Genomic DNA, 20,189 nt, shown 5'->3' on the forward strand with positions numbered 1-20,189 from the left:
GTTTAGAGTGCCAGGCAATGTGCCAAACACATTCTCTTGTTTAATCCTTACAACGACCTTCAGGGCTATTGTAATTAATGTCAAATTACAGATGAGTTAACTGTAGGCACATAAACGTTACTGTGCAGGATTCCACTGAGCAGTGCCAGCAGAGCTCAGGTCCTACCAGTAAGAAATATAGTTTTATGTGACAATATGTGCCAACTCAGTGCAAGGGACTTAGAAAACCTACAGATTTCCCCTATCCTCCCCAAATTGTAATGATTTTTTTTTAGTCCAGATGTATTACCCAGGCCCAGCTACAATTTCATTAAACTAAGAAAAGCTGTAATTTCCAGTATTTGTTCTGTTGGGAGTATGGTTCCCAATGTTAAGTTCCTACATTGAAATGAAACCGTTTAGCTCTTTGAACTTCTATGGGAGAGGGAGGCAGAAGATAGGGTTGGAAATGGGTGTTATATTGACCATGCTGGAGTGACATCTGGAGCTCTTGACATAATTGAACGTTCTGAACGATATCTTAATTAACAAGGTGGGGGATGGGAGATGACAAAACCCTTGCTTGAGAGTCAGGAATAATTCACCTCTGAAATGGGGGACAAGGTCATTCATCTACTGTGAGGAGAGATAAGCCGGAGGAGCATGATTTTTTTAAAATTAACCATGAGGAAGACTAGGAAAAAATGGTTCTATAAAAGAACAGTTGTGCAGGGTGTCTGCTGGTTCAGTTGAATCAGAGATTTATAACAGTGCTGCCATTTGGCTGATGTAGATTTTCTCCAGTAATGATCAGATGGGGTGTGGAAGTAGAGAAAGCAGACAGCTGGGCTACTCCCAGGCTGGGTGTGTGTAGAGTAGATACCACAAAAAGGAACAGAGGTGACAAAAGTAGAGGGTGCAGGCAATACTGTGACTGAAAAGATATATGGAAAAGTTGGCTAAGGAAGGAATGCCACAGGGAATGATCAGGGACTGGAATTCCAAGTTCAAGGAAATAGAACAGATTAAGACATGAGATAGTATAAGGTTGTATAAGAGGATTTCAAATTTCAGTAGAGTAGTTCTACAGCAACAAGTCTAAGTAGCAACCATGGGAAAGAAGCACTAAGAATTAAAATCAAGTAAAAAAATTTTGAAAATTGAACACCAATAAAAAATAAATTTATTATTAAAAAAAAAGTAAAAAATTTTGAGGTGATAGTGGTACTAAGGACAGGTCATTGGTTCATTTTTATGTAGCTGTTACCAGTATAATTTTTTTTATGTTGGAACAGGGGCACCTCAGTGGCTCAATGGTGGAGTGTCTGCCTTTGGCTCAGGTCATGGTCCTAGGGGTCCTGGCATCAAGTCATGAATCAGGCTCCCCATGGGGAGCCTGCTTTTCCCTCTGCCTCTCATGAATAAATCTTAAAAAAAAAAAAAAGAATTGGAACAGAGTACATAAATTTTCAATAAACGTAGTGAAGGTCCACTAGTACAGAAAACTGCAAAGGATCCACAAAGATGTCATGAATCTCACACAAGTAGCTCTGCCCATGTGAGGAAGAGCAATGACCTGGAAAATGCCAAGACCACAATGGCCTCTGTGGTGGACAGTGGGAAAGGACAAGCAGGCTCTACTTACGAGGGCTGCAGAGGTTGAGAGGTCTGGAGAACGTAGTCTTTAGCAAGAAAAGTCTGAGTTCTGTGAAGAGCCCAACAGATAACCAATTTTTTTTTTTAATGTAATTTTTTTAAGACTTTATTTTTTTTTTTTAATTTTTATTTATTTATGATAGTCACAGAGAGAGAGAGAGAGGCAGAGACACAGGCGGAGGGAGAAGCAGGCTCCATGCACCGGGAGCCTGATGTGGGATTCGATCCCGGGTCTCCAGGATCGCGCCCTGGGCCAAAGGCAGGCGCCAAACCGCTGCGCCACCCAGGGATCCCAGATAACCAATTTATATGGAGTTTTAGAAGACAGTATAAAAAGGCAAGTCAGTTTATGTGATACTACTCCATAATGCCTGTGTGACCTTTGACAGCAACAACCCCTCTGAGCCTGTTTACTTTTGATATAAAAAAGGAGACAGTAATTGTCCCATACACCTTATGAGGCAGTGGAGATAAACTGAGAAGTGAATAAAGTCTATAAAGCAATCTCAGTTATAGGGCTAGAATTTGGCCAAAATGTCATGTGAAAAAAATGTATTTGGATTGGCAGATTATAGCAACATGTGTAAGGATTCTATGACACCTATGTGTTTTATTCCACATTGAGTGCGAAGCTAACTTAAACCAAGGGAGAATAAAATAAGTCAAGGGTGCCAAAAATCCTAGGGATCATCAGAGCTAATTGAGAGAAGAAAAAAAAGAACACTAGATATGACAATTCAGTTACTTCTTTAGAAGAATTTGATGTGGTTATAAAATGAAAAATATTCCAGTGCTTACCAGTTGAGTGCTTTCTGAGATATCAATGCTCTTACAGCCGTCTTATAGCCATTTATGGCTAAAATTTAGCCATGTTTCAAGGGCTCAATTGCCAAATGTGATTAGTGGCTACTGTATTGGACAGCACAAGTATAATCCATCATCACAGATTTTTCTAGGCAACATCTAGAGTGTAGGTGGCACTTGGAAGAAACACTCCTTAAAAAAAACATCTGACTCATTTGTGACAGCACCAACCCACCTATAATGGAGCAGTAGGAATGAAGATGTGTTAGAGATTTTTTTCTTTTGGGCAGCCCGGGTGGCTTAGTGGTTTAGCGCCGCCTTCAGCCTAGGGTGTGATCCTGCAGTCCCGGGATCAAGTCCCACGTCCGGCTTCCTGCATGGGGCCTGCTTTTCCCGGTGTCTCTGCCTCTTTCTGGGTCTCTCATGAATAAATAAGTAAAATCTTTTAAAAAAAGAGTGTTTTTGTCTTCTTTTTTCCTGAGAGCGTATACACCTCAAAGCTGGGAATTTCACTTTTGAATTAACTGTAGGAGCACTTAACGTTGTTATAAGTAATGCACCGGGGGCACTTAGTGAGTACAACTGGACTGGAACACAGCAGGTACTTAGTAATTATCTCTGCCAACACAGGCTTTAGTTAACGTAGGAGGCAGAGAAGTAAATCAATATCTTCCTGGTCTCCATATCTTCCCATGATCATCTACAATTCTTAGAAGATAAATTGCTATACTGTCTCTGAATACCACTATCTTCTGCAGTTACCAAGTTCTCTGTTACAAAGACTTTTCCCTGAATTACAACAGGTTTCCTGATTTCTTTGCTTACTTACAGTTCTCCAATGATTGAAAATAAGATTCACCAATTACAAACTGCTTTGTCAAGCCTTCACAAGCCACCTATTACCCTCATTACCTTTGGAAGCACTGACAAGGCCTCTTCCAGTCTCCTTATTGTCCCAGGGTTGGCTCTCATCACCACCAGATTTCTTTCACTGAGAATCTCATCATCTCCATTAAAATTTCCAGGGCCTACTCTAAATCTTATGGCATGGACCATGTATGAAATAACTTGGTATATAAATCATACAGTTATATACCACAAAACTAGGAATAGAAGCACGTTATTCTATCTATATTTGGCATAAACACTCCACTCCTCATTCTGGCCAATAGAAATTCTAAAGATCAATGACTGAAGTGTTGTTCTAATTCGCACTGTCCTAGAGGACTAAGTAAACAATCAAGTACTATGGCTAGTAACACTGCTCCACCAGTGCTTAGGATCCTTGTACTCAAAATTTTGGCAGTCATTAAATCAAGCACATTAGAAAAATCATGATCTGTGACTTTGTTTTTAATTATCTTAAACCTTATCACATAATTTACAAATTTGTGCTGATGACGGATCTCCTCTATTTCAACCTTTCTAAGGAGTTGGCAAAAGCACCATTACCAATCATACATACATGGTTAATTCCACATTTGTGTCACTGAATAGCTGTTTAGAAGACAATCCTGAATAATAACCTAGTCTTAGTCAAGAATTCACAAGCCAAGTGTGCTGCTGTATCTCCTCACACTAAATTTTAAAAGCGTCTGACCTTACAGGTGTATAAAACCTAAGTGTTAAAATTTTAATATTACGCACAAACCACACTAAAATGCCTTTCAATTAGCAAAAGGCAACATTTTAGATGCAAAGAATTTTAATTAAATTGGCATAGTTAAGACCAAAAAGATAAAGTGGACACTGCCAGCTTATCTTCAGCCACTGCCTTTAACAGGCTAGGGAACACAACTTGAAACACAGCTGAGTCTTGCTGTTCTGAGAGAGTGAAGGGATTTCCTCAGTATTTAAATATATTAATATAACCAGTTATATAAATCTAAATATAAAACCAATCTATAAATTTAGAGGTGGCATTTACCATCTCTGTGAAAAGCTAAACATCTCTAATCAATTCCAATCATATTTTTTAGAAGGGGAAAACAGTGAGAGCACTTGCTGAACCAGAATTACTATCAAAGTTCAAAAAACTGATCATATTCATTTAACCACAAGCCAATCTTATTTAAATCAGGACTGTCCAAGAGAAACCTTCTATCAGCCACTCATGATCTGAATTCTGGTCAATGAGATCAATTTAAATATGGTACACATAAAAAAAAAAAGTCATGAGACATTTTTGTTTTGTAATAAATAAGGCGATAGCCAACTATTACTCCTTAGTAGCTTTTTTGAGATAAGCTATTAAGTCTGCTCTTTCCCCTGTCTTCTTAATGCCAGCGAAGATCATTTTTGTTCCAGGGATGTACTTCTTGGGATTCTCCAAATACTCCATCAGGGTCTCCTCTCCCCAGGTGATGCCTAAACAAGGAAGGACGTATTGTTATTGTTAAGTATCTTACACTTCTGATAAATGGCTTATCATTGGTTATATTCATGAAATTGTGCTTCTGTTATTTAACAGATCCCCCACACCTCCCAGACCCTTACCTTTGTTCTTGTTGGCATCCGTGTAAGAAAATCCAGGGGCCTGACCGGTCTTCCGCCCAAATAAACCGTGGAGGTTTGGCCCAGTCTTGTGCTTGCCTCCCTTTTCCACAGTATGGCACTGCGCACACTTCTGAACAAAAATCTTCTTGCCCTTCTCAACATCACCCATTTTTCAATCTAAAAATGAAAGACTCCATTACTTTTTTTCTCCGAGTAAAAATCCAGTGAAAACCAACCAGTGGTCGCTCCAGGGACTGAATTACTAACACACTGCAAATCTAGAGTATTAATCACCAGGGCGAAATCTAGTTTTACTTAGTGTGCTTGCGACAGGCTCTCTAGGTACCAAAACCACTAGCTGGAACAACTTCCTTAAATACACATCTATGTGTATTGGAGGGATAGAACTAAAGCCCAAGTAAGCAAAGTGGGAACCTAGTTCAAAAACGGTTTCAAAAGTTTGAGGTCAAGGTCACAGAAAGTCACAAATCTGAGTCAAGTCGAAAACCATGATTACACTAAACCAAAACTACCAAACTACCAAAACTTTCAGCTTTTAAGAAAGCCTATTTAATCAGACTGCAATGTGAAGCCACCTCTGATAAGTCAAAATACATTTACAAAACCCAAGTCCTGTGGTTGCTAACAGCCTGCTCAGGCCGGTATAAACGTCCTTGCTGTGCGGGTGGGAGGTCTCCCATCCGTCCTCCAGCTCTGGGCTCTCTGGAGACGCCCACGAGGTCACCCAATCGGGCTTTCAAGGAGACTGATGACACCTGCCTTCCCGGGATGCCTAGGCAGGTTAAGGGGGGAAAAGCGACAAGTGACTCGGAAGGAAAAGGGCTCGTTTTTGCAGGAGCGGTGGTTCCTGCCGCCTCTGCAGGAGGCCGAGGCGCTGCGCACAGCCCCCCACATTCCCGCCCTCATCCCGGGAAGTCTGTCACTTCCACAGCCCCGGGCCCCGGCTACGAGACCCCCGGGCCTCGGTCTGGGTTGGGTCAGCATCCAAGCGGCTTCCGGGCTTTAAGGGCCCCGATCGAGCCCACTCCCCGTCCTAGCCGGCGTTCCGCCCCCTTCCGCCCCATCTCCAGCCGCAGCCCACCGGCTTCTGGCCGGCCCCAGGCGCGGGGGGTCAGCCCGGGCCTTCCGGCCCCAGGTGCGCCCCACTCGCCGAACCCGGGCGCCGGCCTCGGCCAGGGCGCGCACCCCTCGACACAGTCGCGCGTCCCCGTGCTTCGGCTTCCCGCCCGCCGCGGCCTCCGCGCCCGGCGCTCACCGCCTTTCTGTCGCGCGCGCGAAACGAAGAAGCCCGCTCGCAAGCCGGACGTCCCGCTCTCTAAGTCCAAGGACACGCCGGTCCGCACCTAAGTACCGGTGTCGGTGCAACCGAACTCGATGCGGCCCTTCGCCGCCCGCCCTGCGGCTGCGCGGCCTGCTACGCAGTGACGTCACCGCGCCTCATTGGCTTCAGGCTCCAGGGCCTGCGTTAACGACCGGCGCGGAGGCCGGCCAGCAGGGTAGGGTGTGCCGCGCGGGTGCCCTTCTGCTCTCCCGCCGGCAGTTACGACAGGCCGCTGGATGTACGACAACGAGGCGGTGCCGGGAAGGGCTGACGTCACCGTCCTGCCTTTCTGCGCATGCGTATGCCCAAGGGGAGGGTGGAGCGGAGTCGCGTGGTGGATGGAGGGCGTTACTGTGCTAAGGTAACTGCTCTTGGGCTCGTTGACGTAATGCGCTTGGAGGGGGGGGGGGCGTTTTGCTGCCCGGAGGGGAACGCCCCAACTCTGACGCACGTAGAGGTCTCCTGGCTGCTGTCCGTGCCGCTGGCGGCCTTTCCGCAGTCTCTGTCCTGCTTTCGCGGCTGCCGCCAGCCGCGCCCCAAAGCATCGCCTGGAACCCGGAGTTGTGAGAGTTGGACCTGAGCTCCCGACGTACTGTTTCGCCTTCACTCTGCTACTTTGACATCCCCCCCCTTGACGGACACCCCGGGTCTGCAGCAGGGAAGCTGGATTGTAGCTCTGGCCCCGCACCTGCCGGCTTTTCCGCCGACACCCGTCTCTCCCTCGCGTGTCTGTGCGGAACGAGGAGGATGTGCAGGCGCTAGCGAGGAGCCTTGTCAAGTGGCTAGAGCATTGTTGGAAATCTAGAGAGGATTTGCATCTCCTCTAACCTGGGCTGAATGACCGGTTCAAGTGAGATGTAATGCGGTTGGGGTCATATGACAAAGGCAGGTTTGATAACCACAGCTTCCGGGGATCATCCTTTCCCTCCAGAACTAGCTCTCCTTCCAGACGTGCTCAGTTCTGTCCCTGGCAAATATTTTTTCTGGACTCCCTTGCCCCCGCTAATTCAGCCCCCGAGTTGTGAATGGGTTTCCCCCTCCTTTCTCATGTTCTAGCACTGCCGTTATCCATTCACAAGTGTTTATTGAATGCATATTATTTACCTGGAGTAGGTCGTGGAGGACTCTTTCTCTGGTGGAGCTTACATTCTAGCCATCTTCTTCCTACTCCCAAGTCAAGCAGTAAACTTAACTATATTACCTTACTCCCCTTCCAGACCACGGGTACCATGATTTCTGCTCCACACCATCCGTCTCTCTATACGACCAGATTATTTTTTTTATTGTTTTCTACGTCCTGATTTCGACTTCCCTCTAATTGCACACACTAGGGCCACAAAAGCATCCCGTGAAACAGAAATCACACCTATTATGTTTTATAATATCTATGTATTCAAGTTTGGAAGAGACACACAGTATTTACAGTTTACTCACAATACCTGAGGGAATTAGTTGAGAACAATGATAATTCTGCAGTTGTTCGGTTTTCTATTCTATTCTATTCCATTATATTTATTTATTTAATTTATCTACCCCCCCCCCCCCGGTTTTATGTTCTATGTTGCATCTGTTCGTCTACCTCCATCTTCTCCGTAGGCTCGATAGTGGCTGGTAAGGGGTGTAACTATGACAAAGCAAATGCCTTAGGTTTTTCCCTTCTACCAACATTATAGATGCCGTATTTTTAAAGACCCCCCCCCCTTTTTTTAAATTTATGATAGTCACAGAGAGAGAGGCAGAGACACAGGCAGAGGGAGAAGCAGGCTCCATGCACCGGGAGCCCGATGTGGGACTCGATGTGGGACTCGATCCCGGGTCTCCAGGATCGCGCCCTGGGCCAAAGGCAGGCGCCAAACCGCTGAGCCACCCAGGGATCCCTTTAAAGACCCTTCTGATGAAAAAGACCTAATGATAAGATACCCTCTTCACTCAGACCAAAACACTTAATGAGGGTCATTAAGAAAGTAAGAGAAATCTAGTTGGAGGCAGGGGTGAGGTGGGGAACAAGAACTGAAAAATGAACATGGTAAGCTTAGGCTGACTTTGGGGTACCCTAGGGACTTTTGCTGAAGTAAAAGAGCTTTAGGCTTTAATAGATCAGCAGAATGAGAGTAAAGCTCATAAAAGATTAGAGGGGAAAAAAAAAAAAAAGGTTAGAGGGGGAAGGGAAGGTAACCACAGCCCTTGGATCCCTTTGTTGGGTGAGACTACTGCGTAATGCTGAAACCCTTGAATCCAAAGTGTAAAATACAGTCTCTTCACCGGCAGAGGGAATAACCAGGTTAGTCTTGACTGGCTTGGCCTTGGGTACTGAGTAGAAGGAAGAAGTATCCTTTGAGAATTCATAACTGCAGGTGGGCTCTCATGCAGTGTTAGGGTTTGATTATACTTTACCTGCCCCTCTGGGAAACCTCTATCTGGAAAATTAACATAGTAGCTGTGGGTGGGCAATGTGTTCCGGTATCTGGCAGAAGCAAACATAAATCTGCAGAGAAATATTTTAACCCAGGCCTTCAGGATTCCTACACTTAAGAAATGCCAAGCATGAGATCATTACGAAAAACACAAAGAGCAAAATTATACCCGCAAAGGGCCATAGGAGTTGGAATTATTAGATATCAATGGAGAAGTAAAAATCTTAGCAGGAAAGAGATGTCTCCTCACTTTACTATATTGTGAAAGTAAACTTGTTCATTATTGGGTAAGCACAATAAAGTGGTTATATATAAGTAGTCTACAAGAAACTACCAAATCAGAATAAAGTCTCACACAATTTATACAGCTAAATTAATTATAATGCTTTTCTGTCATACTGGTTTTAGTTAGCACGTAATAAACGTGAGGCTTTATGATCAATAGTAGCCTATTTCCCTTTTGGCCACACAATTATTGCTTGTTATATGGATTAATGGTAACCAGTTTTCTGTAGGAGGACTTGCCATTACAGTTTGTGGCCAGATCCTTCTCAGTTGAGTTTTTTTCACTTTCTTTTACCCTGAGTTCCCTCAGGAATTGGGGTAGCCATTTATTTAATTAGTTGTCCTCATCCAAAAGAATAATAAAACTTGTTTTCCTGAGAAATAAGTAGTTGTACCTACTTTAGGCTCCTAAGGTGAAGAAGCTCTTGTCTTCCTAGGTGTTTACATACCAAAAGGGATAAAGCCCAGACCTCTGAGAAACTTACATTCTTAAAGGCTAGAGTGAGGACTTTGGATTTTCACAGAAAACGTTCTTAAAAGGGGAAACAATGTCATTTTCCTTTATAAACAGAGAAAATTTTTATTTACCTTTCTAATGTATAATACGAAGACATTTAAAACATTTAGACAAAGAAGAAAGCAAAAGCATTTGCAACAAACAAGAGACTATCAAAAAACAGATTTTTAAAAAGAGCCAAAGCTAATTTGTAGAAATAAAAATTATCACTGAAATACACTGCATATAGTATGATAAGCAGACGTATTACCTTACAGCTTCTGTGGAAGCAGCTTTGCGTTTTGGTTCTGGCTCAGAGTCTCTTGTGAGTTTGCAGTCAAACTGTTGAAGAGATACAGTTATCTGAGGGCTCAAGTAGACTAGAGAATCCAAGTCTGAGCTTACTCACATGGTTGTCAGGCCTCAGTTCCTTATTGGCTCCTAGCTGGAGGCCTGTGAATTGGACTGCTTACCACATGGAACTTGCTTCCCCAAGACAGAGAAGCTAAGACAGATGCCAGTCTTTAATAATCCTAGAAGTGATATACCATTACTTCTGTTACCAGTCACTGATCCTGGTACAATGTAGAAGGAACCTTCACAAAGGTGGAAATACCAGCTGCAGGGATCATTGGACACACTATTTGTCTTTATATATATAGATACTTATATCTGTATGTAGAAATGTATGTATTTCTATTTATAATATCAGGTCAGGACTTGCAGAGGTTGAGAACCTGGTACCTGGCAAACAGCCCTTGCTTTCGGTCAGCATTTCAAAGAGCTGCAGGCTGGAAGTGAGGATAAACTGGAGGAAATACTGATCTTACAAGATCTGTGGCCTGATTTCTTTAGGGAAAATCTTAAATTTTGAACTTGGATTAGGAATTCTGTTGCCTTTAAGCACCTGGTAGAATCAAATGAAAATTCTCTCTGGAAGTAGGTAATATCAGCTTAAGTCTCAGGTTATTACTACAAATAAAGTTTTTAAGGTGTTCAGCAAAGGGGGAAAGATCATTAGATCCACAATATGAGTGAGAACTAGCATAAGCAACAGTCGAGTAGTAGGGATTCCAGATTTTAAAATCATCAGATAAACTATGAAATATTTATTATGTTCTGTACATAAAAAGCCAGGCTTGAACATTTTAGAAGACGACTGGAAAGTATATATGTGTAAAATAACAGGGGTGCCTGGGTGGCTCAGTCAGTTGAGCGTCTGTCTTTGGCTCAGGTCATGATCTCAGGGTCCTGGGATGGAGCCCCGCATAGGGCTCCCTGCTCGGGGGAATCTGCTTGTCCTTCCCCCTACCCCTGCTGTCTTTTTCTCACTCTCAAATACATAAAATCTTTTAAAAAAAAATAACAGATTTGAACAAGAATCAAATAGACATTCTAAAACTGAAAAATAATCAAAAGAGGATACTGAGATAATGTATAATGTACTTTTAAGTGGAGCCCCAGAAGGAGAGAAGAGAGAATAGGGTAGAAACAATATTTGAGTGGAAGATACCAGTTCATAGATTTAAGAAAATCAGTCATTCCTAATAAATAAATAAAAAAAAAACTAACAAGACAATGATAATGTAAAAGCAAAATGAGGAAAAATACTGATATTCAAAGAACTCTTGTACTGACCACTGAGTTCTCTACATCAACAGTGGAAGCCAGAGGACAGTATATGGATGTGCTGGAAGAAAATAACTGTCAAATTAAATTCTTTATCTGGCAAAATATTTCTTAAGAAAGGAAGACATTTCAGGGATCCCTGGGTGGCGCAGCGGTTTGGCGCCTGCCTTTGGCCCAGGGCACGATCCTGGAGACCCGGGATCGAATCCCACGTCGGGCTCCCCGTGCATGGAGCCTGCTTCTCCCTCTGCCTGTGTCTCTGCCTCTCTCTCTCTCTCCGTATGACTATCATAAATAAATAATAATAAAAAAATTAAAAAAAAATTTAAAAAAAAAAAAAAAAAAAAAAAAAAGAAAGGAAGACATTTCAAAAACTGAGTTTGTCACCAGCATATCCACAAGGAAGAAAATTCTAAAGGGTGCTCTTATACAAAAGAATTATTACAGATTAAGAGATCAAAGATAAAGGAAAAATCAAGAGCAACAACATAGATAAATATGTCATTGAATCTAAATGGACATTGTTCAAATAATGATGTTTTTTGTAGCTGAAATATATACAAAGTGACACAAGATGGCAGCCACCATGGGCTCAGGAGTAAAAGTCCCTTGCAATTTTTGACTTGGAAGAACTAGAAGGAGGCCAGAAAAGAGTATGAGATGGCAGTTAGCTGGGTCTAGAAGATGGTGAAGACATGACACTTATAAGATGGACAGGGATGATAATTAGGCCTCTAGGAACAATTTATGAAAATCTCATATACAGCCTTAAAATAGAATGTGGAGCTAAATACCCAGAAGATTCCCTTTTGTAAGATTTGTAACAAAAATTAATATGAATGGAGTTAATAGTTCTAATGGAGCGGTGGACCCAAGAACCATGCCAGTGCTAGCAAAATGGCAGGATTCATATAGCATTAAACTTGTCCTGCAAGAGCTGTGGAGCCTGATGATGGCTAAAGAAAACATGAAACTCCCTCAGCCACCGGAAGGACAGTGTTATAGCAATTAATCAAAAAGAGAAACTACAGGACCTCTCCCCTCCAGCCTTTGATTTAAGCAGCCCTTATTTTCCATAGTAGTAAATTTCCTAGCTATGTCTTATAGACCTAGAAGTACTGGAAAGGAAGCTCCCCTTCTGTAAATGATACTAATTTTTTGTCCACTTGAAACACATAAGTTGTGCTATAACAAATCCTGTCAAGTGTAATCACTGTCTACATAGTTGAACTTGTGGGATCAAGGAAGTATAAATAGATTGCCATCATAACCAGTGGGGCACACCTAACTCAACTATGAAAAGACAAATCACACAGTCACCTTGCTGCTGATTACATGGTCTGGGGTCTCTGCCTTCCCTTCTCATCCCTCACCCCTCCCTCAATTCCTTTCTCCCTTCTTCCCTTCATTCCCCCCTCCCTGCAACAGCCCTCTAGCTTGGGGTGGCTTGCTAGAGTAGGTGTGAAGGTTTTGGGTCACAGCCTGTGGGGCTATATAGCTGGGTGTGTGTGGAGTACTCCATCTGCACTCCTGGTTTCTTTCTTTTTAGTCTTAAATGATGCCCTCCCACTTCCAAGCCATTGTCCTTTCTTTACTTCCCACTACCACCCTTGGCCAAGGCATAGATTGTGACCTCCTCTGCTACCCTCTGAAGTTGGCCTTTGGTGAGGAATTCAGGGTTTTCTCCATAGCTTTCCCCCTACCTTAATGGTGCTGCTCTTTCCTTCCTTCTCCTCAAGTCCCTTTTTGTACCATCATCACTTAGCACTTTCCATGACACTTCCTTGCTTTGGCTAAAAGCCATCAGGTAAGGTTGGAAAGAGTTTCTGACTTCCCTTATTTAGTTTTGGAATCAATTTACTCATTCTCCAGCAGCCTGGGAATGAATATTAGATCCTTAGCCCTGCCACTCTTTGCTGTCATCATCAGCTGATGGCAGTTTTTCAGCTCAGGTTTTGCTAAAATGAGAAGAACAGCCACCAGGGGCACTCAGACCTGCCAGCTCTCAAAGTTCTTGGTGGTAAAACACGGAGAAAGGCCACAGAAGACATTTGTAAGCACACGTAATTCCTCTGAATGAATTGTTTTCTTTTCCTGTAATTGCTTTTGCTTTTAAAACTTGAGGTTTTAAACAGAGTTCTCATTTGGTCATCTTGGAATCCACGTGGGTCTCGTTTGGAATCTGACAACTGGAACAAAAAGAACGTTGAATTTGGTGCGTATTTTGTTTTTGATGCTGCTGCTTTATGATCATGGTCCTCAGCAGAGATTAAGAAAGAACTCAGTGTGCACAGCAGACCCCTGAAATTGGTGGGCTTCACTTCCTGGCAAATTGCTGCATTTTTCCACTTTTCTGTTCAGGACCACTAAATGCTGAGATGTGGATGCATACTGAAATAAAAGTGTTATTTGTGTTCTGAAGTTTTTTTGTTTGTTTTTATTCAGGTTTTATTTGTTTTATTCAGGTAAAACCACCTTTTGAAGCAGTGACTATCAAATCTGAAAAGCAATCAATGTTTTCATTAATCTTTTTCTGAGGGAAACCTTAATTCTAAGGATTTAACATCCTGTAAGTAAAGTTTAACCTAACAGTATTCTATAAGCAGCCTTTTTATTGCCAGACTATTTTAATATAATAAAAAGTGTGCATTAATATTAATATATATGGCAACAACTATAGCACATAAATCACAATAGTAGAGTTAAAATATTCTATATATTGTGCTATTCAGGAAGAGAGTATATTGTAGTTTCTAGGGAAACTAAGAGAATAATAGAAAAGTTCTATATGTTTTTCAAAGTAATGGAAAAAATGGAATGTGATTAGTTTTTTAAAGAGGCAAGAAAAGGAAAAACAGGAAGGATAACACACTGTAAGATGGTAGGTTTAAACCCAGAGAGATCAGTTACTACATAAAATGAACTAAATTCTGTTGTTATAACACAGAGATTTTCAAATTGGATTTTTCAAAAACTGAAATATTTGTTCTCTACATAAAGAAGATACATCTAAAACACAAGAATACAAAAGGTTTGAAAGTAAGAGAATAGACTAATACAAGAGATAAGTGATAAGAAGGATCAACAGAAAAGGTACTAAAAATCCATATGAAAAATGACAAATCTTAAAGACATTGAAAAGAAAATAAGCATTACTTTATTAAACATGTAGGAGTGTGTGGGCAGCACAGTCAGTTGAGCCGCTCACTCTTGGTTTTGACTCAGGTTGTGATCTCAGTATCATGAGATTAAGCCCCACGTGGAGCTCCTTGCCATGCATCAGGCTCAGTGCTTAGCAGGAATTTGCTTAAGACTTTCTCCCTTTCCTTCTACACCTTCCCCCATGCTCATGCACTTTTATGATGTGCAACGTGTGCCCTCTCCCTCTCTTCAATAAATAAATCTTTAAAAGAGAAAGAAAATGTAGGTCAAATGAAAAGTTCCTTGAAAAATATTATTTATCAAAACTTAGGCAAGGATATCTGGGTGGCTCAGTTGGTTAAGTGTTTGATTCTTGATCTTAGCTCAGGTCTTGGTCTTAGGGTTATGGGTCGGAACCCCACATTGGGCTCCATGTTGGGTGTGGAGCCTACTTAAAAAAAATAAGAATACATTAAAAAAAAAGCCTTAGGGATAAGGAGCAAACGAGTAATATAACTGTTAAAGAAATGGAATTCATAACTTAAAATCTCACAAAGAAAACTAGACGCTCAGGGCTTCAGTGGTAAATTATACCAAATATTTAAATAAGAGATAATCCCAGTAATTTTAAATTTTCCAGAGGACATAAAAAGAGTATATTCTTACTAGATACTGAATAGTAGCTTTAGTTAACATTATCACATTTTAAATTTAAAATAGTGTATCTTTATTCTCCCAAATTCATGTATCTTGTGAATAGTCCAAATAGGTGATTTAAGTGGGATAAGAAAAATCACTCCTGGATTTTTCAAGTCTTTGATGGTGGGATTGATACCTTTCTGCTCTCTTTACCTCCTTCCCCTAGATGTGTTATTAACTTTATTTTGCAGGAGTGGGGAACACATGGGGGAAGGTGCTCAGATACTTCCACTGGGCTTTTTCTTATTTAGTGGGTTAGGGAGCCACAGCAATGTTATGCCAGTTGCTAAGTGTATCTGTTCCAAGGATACACTCAAGAACTGAGGAAATAGCTATAGCATGTCTGTGTTCCTTTGGCTCCACCAGGAGGCAAACTGGGGTAAAGCTGGCCGAACCTCTCTCCTCTGACCAGTGGATCATGGTGGTCTTCTGGGTCCCAAGGGATTAGTGTTAGCTAAGAACAAATCCTTAACAGTATTAAAATGTGCAGGCATTTTCCTTTCTGCAGTGTATAGTTACCCCTTGGATCCCTTTGTGAAAAGCTAGGTGGAAGATTTAGAATGGATCCTTGTTATTTGTAGGTTCTTACCTTATTAATTAATCAGTTTCACCCTCATTAATTGTACTTAAGAATCGTGACTTAAATCAAGTCTGAGTTTTGGCAAGAGATTTTGTCTCTTTTGGTGACTGGTTGGATTATTTTTGGTTATTGTAACTTTTTTTTTTGGTTATGCAGATCGTACAGACCTTATCTGTCCTGCTTATCTGTTTTGGTCCTAAGTATCCCAAGAACAGTTAGCCACTGCCAAATATCCCTGTGTATCAAACTGTTCTGATTACCCTACCTATTATAATAGCCATTCCCACTTTGCCTCTGACCATTAGGGGTGAGTTTGGCCTTTGCCAGTCAAGTATTCTCTTATTCCCTTTTATAACTGGGGAGGGGGGGGCTGGGGCCCAGGGGCACCTGGTGGCTCAGTTGATTGTCTAACTTTTGCTTTCGGCTCAGGTCCTGATCTCATGGGTTGTGGGGTTGAGCCCCACGTCAGCAGGAGTCTGCTTGCATATTCTTTCCTTCTGCCTCTTCCCCAAGTCATGCATGTGGGTGCGTTCTCTCTCTCTCAAGTAAAAAAATACATCTTAAAAAAAGAAATTAGGGAGCCCATTTCAATGCAGTCTCTCCCTTTAGAGAACAGTTGTTTCACTGTTTCAAAGGAGTTTGTGTTCCTTTCACAAATTTCTTTTTTAATCTTTTTGTTGAGTTATAATTCACATACCATAAGTTTACCCATTTAAAGTGTACAATTTAGTTTTAGTTAGGTATTTAGTATAGTCACAGATATGTACAATCTTCACAATCTTTTTTATTTTTAAAGATTTTATTCACGATAGACACACACACACACAGAGGCAGAGACATAGACAGAGGGAGAAGCAGGCTACCCACTGGAGCCTGATGTGGGACTCGAACCCAGGACTCCAGGACCACAGCCTGAGCCAAAGGCAGATGCTTAACCACTGAGCCACCCTGGTGCCCTAATCTTCACAATCATTAGCTTTAGAACATTTTCATCATGTCAAGAAAAAAACCTTTATCTTTAATTATCATCCTTCTATCTCCCCCTGTCCCAACCTCAGCCCTGAACAGCCACTAATCTACTTTCCATAGATTAACCTTAGATTTTTGTATGAATGGAATCACATAGTATGTGGTCTTTTGTGTCTTAATATAATGTTTTCAAGGCTCATCCATATTATAACATGTTTTAGAACTTCGTTTTTTTAAATGACAAAATAATATTTCATCATATTGATGTACTACATTTTGTTTATTCATTCATCCATTGAAGGACATCTGTGTTTCCTGTTTGGAGCTATTATGAATAAGGATACTATAAATATTCATATGCTGATTTTGGTGTGAATAGAAGTCTTCATTTCTGTGAGATAAATGTCTGGGAGTGCAGTTTGTGGATTATATGGAAGTTGCATATTTAGTTTTTACGATACTGCCAAACTGTTTTTTAGAGCTCACTAGTAATGTATGAATGATCTAGTTTCTCCACATCTTCACCAGCATTTGGTGTTTTCATTATTTAGTCATTTTAACAGGTGTGTAGTGATATCTCATTGTGGTTTTAATTTGTACTTTCCTAATGGCTAATGGTGTTGAACATCCTCCTTGTGTTTATTTGCCGTCAGTATATCTTCCTTTGTGGTGAAATGTTTGTCTTTTATCCATTTTCTGATGGGATTTTTTTAAACTATTGAATTTTAGATTTGTTGACATATTCTAGATGTTTGTCCTTTGTTAGATATGTGGTTTTTAAAATGTTTTCTTGCAGTCCGTAGCGTAGCTTTTCATCCTCTTAACAAGATCTCTCACACAGCAAAATTTTTAAGTTTTAATGAGGTCCATATCATCAGTTTTTTCTTTTACGCATCACACTTTTGGTGTCAAGTGTAAGAACTCATGTCTGAATGAAACACACTTAAACATTTTCTCTGTAAGGTATATCAAAGACTTCTTGCACTTAGGGACATTAAATAGCGCTTCAGCACTGTGCTTGGGGGCCATCTGAAATAGCAAAATCACCAACAAAAGATACAGAAATGTGAACAACGTGGCATGAAGTAGATCGTGAAAAGGACACTTTTTAATATGAGAGCTAAAATAAGAGGGCAGTGTGTGGCCTTGTTCAACCCAGCTGTGAATTCTCTTCTCTCCAGGAGAGTTGATGTATGTCGGTTTTCTGGTAGCCTAGAGTGGAAGAAAGCTGTGCCACTTAGCACTGAGGAGTTGGCATTTATAAGATCACTGCTGCTTATTTTCTTCTTGCCTGTCTACATCCATTTTTCACCTTTTTTTTGCCTTAGTACATTAGTATCTAAGAACTACATCACCTGAGCCCCCTTGCTCTCTGGCTTCTGGTTGGGTATGTCAATGGGAAGCCCTGTAACACTGGACCCTTACCTCTCCTAAGGGGTTGGGAGTGGTAAGACTTCTTGCTGCTGGTTCCTGGCTGCCCCACTATTAGAGGTTCTCTTAACCCTGCCCATATATCTTTGTAAATTGTTCCTTTACTGAACTCCCCTCAGTGGAATCCTTTGAGGGTCTGTTTCCTGCTGGGACCTGATTGATCCAAGTACTTATTCCTCCTGGTTTCAGAACAGCACCCAGGTCTCAGCTATGCCTGGTATTCTCCATGCCAGAAATCCTATTTTATCTTTCATCAGAAAATTATCCTCTGAACTTCTGCCAGGGTGAGGGAAGGCAGTTGTCTAGTGCTGTGGAGTGAGGCAGGGCAGGGCAGGGAGAGGGTGTAGGGAGCCAGTTGTGTCTTAGCTCTCAAATAGTCTTCCTTATTCAGCAACCTCCCACCCCCTGCCTTTACTACCAGACCCAAAAGCTCTAGGTATTGAGATCCTGAACCTTTTGAGAAATCTACTATGTAAATCAGGCTGTTTTCCCCACTGCCAGTTTAGGGTTCTTAGTGTCTTCAGTCAGTTAGGATCTATCTTTCATTTATCTCTTTTCCAAAATGTTCCTGATGTCTTGGCTCTGTTTCCGCTATGACCTGGCTGGTTTATGCTTTTGTGTGTAGGATAAAACAAACAAAAAATACAATAAGAAAAACAAAATAAGTCACCAAGTTTTAATGTGCCTTTTAGAGTAAATGAAATTAGATGGATAGATTTGGTATATCTTAATCTGGAAGACTCCATAAATATTTTTCAAAATTAAGCTTATGATGAGCATACTTGGAGTATAGGTATTTGCTGTCACCTAGTAAGGCCTTAACAGAGAATTAGATCTGACATCTTGTTAGGAGTATTTTTTTTAATTTAATTTAATTTTTATTTGCTTTTTATTTTTTTAAAATTTTTTAAAATTTATCTATGATAGTCAGAGAGAGAGAGAGAGAGAGAGAGGCAGAGGGAGAAGCAGGCTCCATGCACTGGGAGCCCGACGTGGGATTCGATCCTGGGTCTCCAGGATTGCGCCCTGGGCCAAAGGCAGGCACCAAACCGCTGCAACACCCAGGGATCCCTCCTGTTAGGAGTATTGAAGAGGTTGACTAAGATCAGTGTGGAGAGAAGGCTGTGTTACTTCTGCATAGAGGTGGGTGGAGTGAATGCCCATAGTCCTAATGCAATTCTGTGTCCCTACAACCCAGGGGAAAATGTGCAATTAAAACCCCCAATTCCTATACTGCAGACTTGCATTTTCCAGAATTCTTTAGAATTGTAGTCTGATGATAACCTCTCTGATAAAAGGATCAAATTTGTTTGAGAAATGAGTATATCCACCCACCTCACATTCCCAAATATGTTTCATATAAAAGGCTAAGGAGAATCCTGTGATTAAATAATGTGATTGGCTTTGTTGCTCCCTGTTTTCTCCAATGTTATTTTACCATGTAAGTTTTTGTATTCCATAATACCTAACATAATATAAAGTAATGCTCTAAAATAGAGATTGGAAAGAATTCCATAATTTTAGTCCAGAATAGTTTTATAGAAGGTATAGTTAAATGAACATGGTCATGAAACATAAAAATTAAAAGAAATCTCAAAAAAAAAAAAAAAAAAAAGGACAGTCCCGGCCCTTTGGCCTAGGGCAGGATCCTGGGGACCCGGGATCCGGTCCCGGTTGGGCTCCCTGTACGTAGCCTTCTTCTCTCTCTGCCTGTGTCTCTGCCCCTCTGTGTCTCTCGTGAATAAATAAGTAAAATATTTTAAAAAAATTAAAAAGAAATCTCAACAAAACACTCCTTATAAATTCCTTATGAACTTTCCATGATAAATTATGTCTAAAATGTGCCTTTTGGCACATTAAATGAGTTGACTTGCATTTGAAGGTTAGCTAAACTCTTGGTAGCTACCTTCCAAAAATGATATTTGGCTTTAGAATAATTGATATCAGGCATCTGCTTCGATTTGCAGGTTTATGCCCCCCCAAATTCATATGTTAAAATCCTAACCCCTGAAGTTTATTAGGAGGTAGGACCTTTGGGAGGTGATCAGTTCACGAAGGTGGATTCCTTATGAATGAGATTAGTGCACTTATAAAAGAGGCCCCAGAGAGATCCGTTCGTTGCCCCTTCCACCATGTGAGGTTATAGTTGTCAGTGAGGAAGCGGACATGAAATCTGTCAGTGCTATGACTTTGGACTTCCTAAACTTGAAATGTTATTAGTAAACCAGCTAGTTTATGGTATTTTGTTTTAGCAGCCCAAAGAAGACT

At 41.3% G+C, this 20,189-nt stretch overlaps 1 protein-coding gene and 1 pseudogene across 1 annotated transcript; one reads left to right on the forward strand and one right to left on the reverse strand.

Moving 5' to 3' along the window:
- Window positions 1-3,774: 3,774 nt before the first annotated feature.
- Window positions 3,775-6,364, reverse strand: LOC121474881 (cytochrome c). Its single transcript, XM_041728034.1, has 3 exons — window positions 6,212-6,364; window positions 4,936-5,112; window positions 3,775-4,806 (listed from the first exon to the last, which is right to left on the reverse strand). Exons 2-3 carry the CDS (start codon window positions 5,102-5,104, stop codon window positions 4,658-4,660), a joined length of 318 nt encoding a protein of 105 aa, XP_041583968.1. The 5' UTR covers window positions 5,105-5,112; window positions 6,212-6,364; the 3' UTR covers window positions 3,775-4,657.
- A 5,081-nt stretch (window positions 6,365-11,445) lies between these two features.
- Window positions 11,446-12,343, forward strand: LOC121474882 (annotated as a pseudogene).
- Window positions 12,344-20,189: the final 7,846 nt, after the last annotated feature.

This window comes from Vulpes lagopus, chromosome 13, assembly GCF_018345385.1.
Source record: "Vulpes lagopus strain Blue_001 chromosome 13, ASM1834538v1, whole genome shotgun sequence".
In the NCBI taxonomy this organism is placed as follows: Eukaryota; Metazoa; Chordata; class Mammalia; order Carnivora; family Canidae; genus Vulpes; species Vulpes lagopus.

Excerpts from the sequence above, each read along its gene's own strand:
- LOC121474881 (XM_041728034.1), bottom strand. The coding sequence starts at position 5,104 with ATGGGTGATGTTGAGAAGGGCAAGAAGATTTTTGTTCAGAAGTGTGCG. Across the intron at positions 4,807-4,935 it reads GGATGCCAACAAGAACAAAG|GCATCACCTGGGGAGAGGAG; the intron begins GTAAGGGTCTGG and ends TTCCTTGTTTAG.